Genomic DNA, 8,032 nt, shown 5'->3' on the forward strand with positions numbered 1-8,032 from the left:
CCTTTTTATTTGTGTTGGTGTTGGAATTTCATTAAAGTTGGCCAAAAGTTTTGAGACTTGAGTTTTAAGGGTTTATTGATCTTAAAATGGTTTTATGGGAATTGTTGAGTACATAATTTTATTATGGCATTTCTCATAGTTTAACCTTGTTGAGTGATCATTTTATGATCTTAATTTTTGGGCTTATTATTTCCATGTGGGGGTTGTTTTTGAATGCTCATGTATTTATGAGAGTTTCTCTTGGGAAACCTTTAGACCCCGGTGTTTTTTGGAAAGTGGTTGTGAGTCCAAATATTCGAGATTCGAAATTTTTAGGTGTCATGTAAAAGAGACTTTTAAGTCCACTATATGGGAAGTGCCTAATATTTCAATGTTGGACTTGTTTTCTTGGTCCTTGTATTATTTGAGTGTACTCTTTTTATTATGCATGTAATTCCATGACTTCTTGGGATGTTCATCTTATTGATGAGTTTTGGTATGTATTTTTTTGAGTATTCTCATTTTAACGGTAATTCTTCTTTTAGCATGTTTGTGCATGATGCAATTAAGGCTATGCATGTTGGGTTTAAAGTGTCTCTTGCTTGATTGTTCTATTTTCTTCTAATTCTTTTGTTAGTAGTGAACAAGTTGAATTTAGAAGAGACTTGAAGTCAGAGTTTTCAAGGCATGAGAATTGCCCGTTATGCTAAAGGACGTTTTTATGTATGCCTTGAATTTGTGTTGTGTTTTCAATTCCTATGAGTAAGACCTTAATTCCGTGATTTGTCAATGGAGAATTTTTGTCGTTAACCTTTGAGGGGAAGCTTTTGGGAGTAAGTTAAGCTTACTTGTGAGTTTCGCAACCTACCTAAGGAATATGAATATCTAGATGTTTTCTTGAAAGGGTTTGATGACTATTCACCGGATGGTTATTATGAGTTTCAAGGCTATACTTGAATTGGGAGAACCTTATCAACGTAAGGGAGTGAGATTTTCTTATTTATATTATTTTGGGAACAAGTTTTATATCACTTAGATTTTTGAGCAGTTTAATTTTCATTCCTATATTGCATGCTCTTTTATCATAGGTATGTAAAGTGATTGTTCTAAGTGGTAAAACCATGAGTGATGAGTTCCCATGCTTGAGGATAAGAATTATGTGTTTATGGAATTCATTATGTGTGTTGGAGTTATCACCATTGTAATGGTACATGTACCTTATCGATATCTTGATGCATATTGATTGTGTAGAATTTGAATTCTCATAGTTGTTTAGATTAATAACTTGGGTGGAGAATTTCAATTCTTATTTTTCCAAGGTGATAATTATGTGTGGTTATTTTACTCGATATGTGGATGATGTGCTCAAGTTATATTTACATCACATGTTGAATATTGAGTTTTAAACCTTCATTGAATTCTATGTTTTCTCCCTTGAAAGTTGAAAGTGTTATTTAAGTAAATGGTTTTGAGTAATATATGAAAACAAATGTTGGGTTTTCATAGTAAGTCATTTTCTTAATTTTTGAGAAGATTTGTGGAAATATAAAATCATATCATTTGTGGGTATGTGTGGAATGTAATTTTTAGCTTCAGCCTTTAAAAGGACCTAAAACATGATTTAGGTTGTGGACGCTAGTATATTTTCCGCTATGATAATGATATGTATTGTTGGTATTTTGACATAGCTATTATTTGTGAATTTACTGTGAAATAATTGAGTTGTTTTTAATTTCACAAATTTTTAGTGAACGAGGGTTTGCTTCATTTTAAAGGTATCATGGATAAGGTCAAATGGTATTTATTTGCTATGTTTTCAAAGTATGTCGCTTTGAAGTTTTCGATGCAAATTATAGAAGTTTGATATTGATGAAGTACTTTCACTAAAGTGGCTATGTTGATTTGAGGATCATACTTTATGAAGAACTTTTTGTAAATTGAGTTTTACAAAATTGTCCCATCAAATTTAATTGGTGTTAGTTGAACCAAGAACAAAGCATCTTATAATTTCTTTACCATGTGTGCTTTTGAGTGAGCATATACCATTTAAATGTCATTGCTTATGGTTATACTTTCTAACGGAAAATCTTAATGCAAGGTACGCTATGCACTATGGTACGAAGATTGAATTGGGACATGTAATGATCCTTGATGGTTGAAATGTCGAGGGGGATAGGCTTCATGCCCATTTGAGTAAAGTAATAAGCATTACTTGCTTATCCCTATGGCATGTGTTGTAATGCTTGAATGAGGTTGAGTCTTTGAACTCTTAATGGTAGAGTGCTAGTTGAGATGCACTTTAAAGAGAACCACCGCTTGTATGAGGGTTGAGTTGTATAAACTCTTAATGAATCTAACATATTGAAATGGACGCATTCAACTTGTGGATTCACCAACCAAATTATTTGAGAGGTTGAACATTATATTATGTTCTTAATGAATCTATGGTCTTGTGGGGGTTAATATAGCTGCGAGGTAGCTCTTGATGGTTCACTAAAAGTGAACATAATTTAACCCTATTGACTAAGTGCTATTTTGAGAAGCACTTGAGGATTCACCTACGTGGTTGTGAAGACTCGCCATCTTCTATGGAAACTTGGGCAGTTTCCTAGAGCTTCCATGAGAACTAAGGTAAACGCATGGCTTAAAACGCGTACACTTTGCGGAGTCCACATAATCTTTGGAGTGAGGTATGTGTTGTACGGGCGTGACTTAAATCTTAGAGTTTCAAGGTTAGTCCACTCTTTGATCAAGGACTTAAGGGTTTCAAGGTTCGTCCACCCTTGGGTTTGTAAGTCATAATTCACTTCACTAAGCATTTGGTTTCAATTTACTTTATGTAACACCAAGTGTTATGTATTAAGCTCCTCTTATGCCCAATATCTTCCTCTTTCATTTGGTATCTTTTCTCATCTTTAGTGGGGGATTGTTGGAATTTAAATATGGAAAAGCGCTCAAAACCTGCCTGCCAGGTTTTGGAAAACCGGCAGGTTTCTCAAAACCTGCCTGCCAGGTTTTCCGAAACCGGCAGGTTTCGAGTGTAAGTTGAAAATCGGACTTAAAAGGCATTTTTTGAAGTGAACCGAAAACCGGCCGATTTTGGAAAACCGGCAGGTTTCGAGATCGGTTCTTGGTGTTGTCCGTTTTTTATCTTCTCTTTGGATTCCTCCTTTATGATAACATTTTAAGTATTATTTATGGACAATTATCATTCTGATTATGGTGATTAAGTTGGTCCATTATTTCTCTTGATTATGGGGGTTATCAACTCTTCATTATCATGGGTTTATGGTTGATTAATATCATTGAATTCCTTTGAAACCTTTGATTTCTTTGGATTGTTTTGTCTCCTCCACACATCCTATAAGTACTCTTCATTTTCTGAGTTGTTGGTACACACATATATTGATCTCTTCCTCTCCTCCTCCTTTCCCTTTTGTTTTGGATGGAAGAATTTTGGTTCATGATTAAGTCATGAATATTTGTATCTCTTCAAACCTTTTCCTTCTTATTCTTCTGGGCATAAGTTTATGTGGCTCCATCTCATCACCCAAAAGTGCCTTTGTGTGTTGAGAGTTGTGTAAACCTTAGGGAACGAATCGGTGGATACAATTGTGCACCCCGGTTGCACCGAATCTCGTTTTCAAGGCAGTGGTTTGGTTACCACGGCGCAACGATTTCCTAAACTCGTTCTTATTCTTATTCTAGTATTTGCCTTGAAAACCCAATTATTACAACAATTTGAAAACGCGATATATTTCAATGGCTAAATACTTCTTATGATTTTTGAGGAAATTTATATTTGTGAGTTTGAGTGAAAGATAAAGGGAATTTAGAGGGTTTCCAAAGATGTTTTTCATTCACGTTTTTCTGGGAGAAGTCTCAAAGATTGATCCGGATCGAGGGTCATCCGTGGTCCGATTGTCCTGAAATTTTGACACAATATCCGGGACATCTTGGGCTTGATTTTCAACGGTCGGATTGTCATTGGATGATCGAGATCATCAGTTACAACTTCAACAACGAACCTGATTTTTCTGGATACGGAAAGTCAAAAGTAACGTCTTGGAAGAAGATGATTGATGAATGGTGGTCATGATATCGTGATGGAGGATTGATTGAAGATTTTGGAATGTCTTACAATACACATACTTGATTTAATATCAAGGGAGGTTCATTCTAAACTACTTCTTTTAATAAGATATTATTCTAACATGTTCATTTCTAATAGTCATTTCAACAAATTATATTTTGTGAAGATGACAATATTAAAATTGATTTTTATATTGTCAAATGATGTTTGTTGGAATGATTACTAGAAAGTAGAGTATTTGAATTATTTATGATGTATGAATATGTTATTGCACTCTACAGTTTACTTTGGTTTCATGCATGTTTAATTTCATGAGGAGACCTTAGTTTTATTAAAGTTATGTTTTTAGTCTTTCAAAGACTAATGTGAATTATTTGTGCATTGTCATATTTTCCTTGGTAGAGGAATTTTGGGCTTGTAACCAAGCCCACCCCCCTACATCATTGTGGTTTCAATTTTAAATTTCATTTTCGCTTGAGTAAAATTATTTCAACCAACTTTGAGATTTGGAGATATCTCGTGATTACACACTTAAAAGGAGTAGTGTTGTTCGTCAAAGTCGAAAGTGTTCAAGCTTAGTAGAGATTCTTTCTCCGTTAAATCTTATAAAGTAAAAATTTTATGATTTACTGAACATTTTCAATAAAAAATATATTACAATTTTTTTGTCCTTATAGTATTTTATGGTATAGGCCTATTGTTTTGTCCATATGCCACCAAAAAGTCAGAAACAGCTCTATGAGTGGTACATAGTTCTTGTTTTCGCCATGCCGTCCCTCCACTATGTTTGGAATTGTGAAGTGATTGTCTGCAATTAGAAGTGGTGTTCTTGTTTTCGCCATGTTTGGCCTGCTATGGTAGTTTCAGTGACCTGGTAAAGAGGAGACTATAACTTAAACTTCATATAGTAACGCAGAAACCATAGCCAAACTTCATACAAGATTACAAGTGATGTCAAAACTTCTATCACAAACATGCTAATGTACTCCATGTTCTGCTCACTTTCTTCTACAACACCCCTCCAATTTCCCGTCTACCTAAAACTGTAACTCAAACAACCACAAGCTGTCTACTAATGTTACAGTTTCCTCCCTAAACATGTACTCATATCAAACACTAGTGTCTAGCTCTGGCAATTATGACCAGCCAAACAAAACAAAACAAAACAAAAAACCCATACATCAAAGTTCTAGCCGGAGAGGGGACCTGGATAAGGATTTTCCAACTTGAGTTTCAGTTCGATTTCTCCAGATTCAACCCCAGAAAGTCTTAACCACAGCTCCTGAACAATTTCACCATTCACACAATTGATACAACTCTCTCTCACAAGACAGTTATCGCTGTCCGGGATCATCTTTCTCAAAGTTGTCTCTCCTGAAGAAACCTTCAGGATCTGCTTCAGTCTTGCTGCTGATACAAGTGGTTGAATATTCACATGAGCGCATCCCATCTTATCATCTGCCTTGAAACGGTCTTTGTCAAACACTTCCTATACAAAAACAATACCTAACCCAACTTTAGTAAGGAGCTTACCGTGCCTTACGCTCATTTTATTTTATAGCAAACCATTCACAATGCACCTAGAAAATATGAACAGCCTGATATAGAATAGAATTTATCCTGCAGTGATATTGTCTGTAACGCGCACCACAGGCACAGGAAAATTTTAGTGGTCTATAAAAGTTTATACAATACTTCTAGACAGATGCGAAAAAGACCTAAAAACTAGGCCCAAACAGATAACCTTAGTCCAAAATAACAAATAACAGATTCTGTACAAAGTTGTTCAATTGAGAGACTGTAATTAGGGTATGTTATAGAGATCCCGTGTTGGTTTGTTCTAAGGGTAACTTAACCGATTTCAAGACATATTCTAACAAATATGTCATGTATCTCATTACAATAAAGAACTTAGATCTTTGTCAAATACTTCCTACCAAATCAGATTAAAATAAAGACAATGTTTCATTAAGTGCGCATTATAAAATTGGGTTTAGGAACGTATATAAATTATTCGCCCCTTCATTCGGAAAGTGCAATTTAGAAGATGGACCATTATACACCTTAAGTATGGTGCATCATAAGAACACAAGTACATAGCTAAAAAAACATTACCTTAAGTAAAAAGAACATGGATACATTTATTATTTATATTTTTAATAAAAAGAAATAATATATTTTATTACAACAAATAAGTGAAATAATATATGGCATGTTCTTTTGTAGCAATGTTATATTCTTTTGTTTGTACATACGGAGTATATGTTTTTTGCTTATTGTACATCATTGTCCATAGTCTACGAATAGCGCAAAAGATGTTTCTGTTTTGAAAACAACTTTGAGAATCATTCTTTGTCAAAAAAAAAAAACTTTGAGAATCATTCTTATCATTACAGTCAACAAGTGGACTAGTCACTAGTCAATAGTCAAGATTAACGCCAATTGTAATTCGTAAGCAATCTAGTATGTTTGTATAGTGTAGAAGGGAAAACCACTTCCAAGCGCAAGAATTGCTAACTTAATCAAGCAAATTAAGGCAAAGAAAGATGAAGAGAAAAAACAAAGAAATAAAAGAGACATGACTGACCAAATAGAGAGTTCCAACAGAATCTGTAAGGGAGAATGTTAACTCCTCATTCCAGACAGGGTTTAGGCAGCTGTTGATAACCTTAGTCTTTGCAATCTGGAGAATAGACCGAAGAATTCACTTTAAAAAAACAACATTAATTCCAGCTAATCGAACAGCAATCAGTTACTTGTTACTTGTTACTTGTTACTTGTTACTTGAACAGAATGGGTGATAAAGTGACTTGTGATCAAGTTGGACAAAGGTCATTCAATACAATTTATTTATTTTAGTGACAATAACACAAGTGATTCTTGTTGGTACTAATTAGTAGCGTATTGGTATACCAATAATTAGTAGCGTATTGGTATACCAATAATTAGTAGCGTATTGGTATACCAATAACAGACTAATAAGTACGGAGTACCAAATAGCAATCACTTTGAACACAAACCACTTTTGACATAAACTTGCTCGTGATGAGAATATGAGATATCATAAACCAATTTGATGAACTCAAAAAGTATAGTATTTTCAAAACTAAATACTTAGTAAGATTAGAATTATTTTCCTGGAGGGTCGAGAAAGGAACATGATTTCATGTAATGGATTATGTTAACAGTTATATGTTTGAAATTGGTTAAGAAAGTGGAAAGAAAGAAAAGTAGGAACCTGATCGCCAAGCTTGAATTTGATATAAGGATCACTGGTTTTGAAGTCTCTAATAACCAACCTCTTGCCTTGCACCGCCACTACTTTCAGAATGGCTGTAGGATTCGACATTCCAGATCTGCACATCAAACCCAATTTTAACTTACATTACTCACTCCACGACCCCCTTAACCCGCTTGTTACAGGAGCCTTTCTCAAAGGCAATCATTACTTTCGAAAGGCGATTACTTGATTAAACACTAGTCAATACTACTACTCCGTACAATACACTGATACGGTCATACAGAGCGTAACAACCTTCAAAAAGGACAGGGGAAATAAGGTGGATCCATTATTCATGTTAATTACAAGTAAGAAGCTTTTAAGAAGCAAATTAAATTACCAGAAATCTCAGAGAAATTTATCAAAACCCTAGAACAAAGAATAGAAATGAGAAAATCAATGAAGAAAAAAGAAAATACAGAATACAGAATTCTCTTCTCAAACCTGGAGTCTTTTTTTTGTTTGCTTTCGTACTCACTTCTTCTGCTGGCTCAGCTGCGATGGAATTCAGACGGAATTGTATTCCATAATATAAACACTTACTTCGTCAACTGTTATTCTTTATTACTATTATTACTTAATTAATTATTAATTAAAAATGAAAGACCAAACCATGTCCCTTTTCTGACCCTTTCCTTCATCATCCAATTCCAGGATATCCACTCCCCACTCCCACTTTC

The 8,032-nt window shown here is 34.4% G+C and overlaps 1 protein-coding gene across 1 annotated transcript; it reads right to left on the reverse strand.

Annotated features, from left to right (window-relative positions):
• Window positions 1-4,961: 4,961 nt before the first annotated feature.
• On the reverse strand, window positions 4,962-8,032 carry LOC110793792 (protein C2-DOMAIN ABA-RELATED 11). The gene is made up of 4 exons (XM_021998692.2): window positions 7,797-8,032; window positions 7,311-7,428; window positions 6,660-6,755; window positions 4,962-5,561 (listed from the first exon to the last, which is right to left on the reverse strand). The coding sequence occupies exons 2-4, from the start codon at window positions 7,419-7,421 to the stop codon at window positions 5,262-5,264; spliced, it is 507 nt and encodes a 168-aa protein (XP_021854384.1). The 5' UTR covers window positions 7,422-7,428; window positions 7,797-8,032; the 3' UTR covers window positions 4,962-5,261.

Source organism: Spinacia oleracea, chromosome 5, assembly GCF_020520425.1.
Source record: "Spinacia oleracea cultivar Varoflay chromosome 5, BTI_SOV_V1, whole genome shotgun sequence".
NCBI lineage: Eukaryota > Viridiplantae > Streptophyta > Magnoliopsida > Caryophyllales > Amaranthaceae > Spinacia > Spinacia oleracea.

Excerpts from the sequence above, each read along its gene's own strand:
- LOC110793792 (XM_021998692.2), bottom strand. The coding sequence starts at position 7,421 with ATGTCGAATCCTACAGCCATTCTGAAAGTAGTGGCGGTGCAAGGCAAG. Across the intron at positions 6,756-7,310 it reads AATTCAAGCTTGGCGATCAG|ATTGCAAAGACTAAGGTTAT; the intron begins GTTCCTACTTTT and ends TCTATTCTCCAG. Across the intron at positions 5,562-6,659 it reads CTGTTGGAACTCTCTATTTG|GAAGTGTTTGACAAAGACCG; the intron begins GTCAGTCATGTC and ends GTTTTTGTATAG.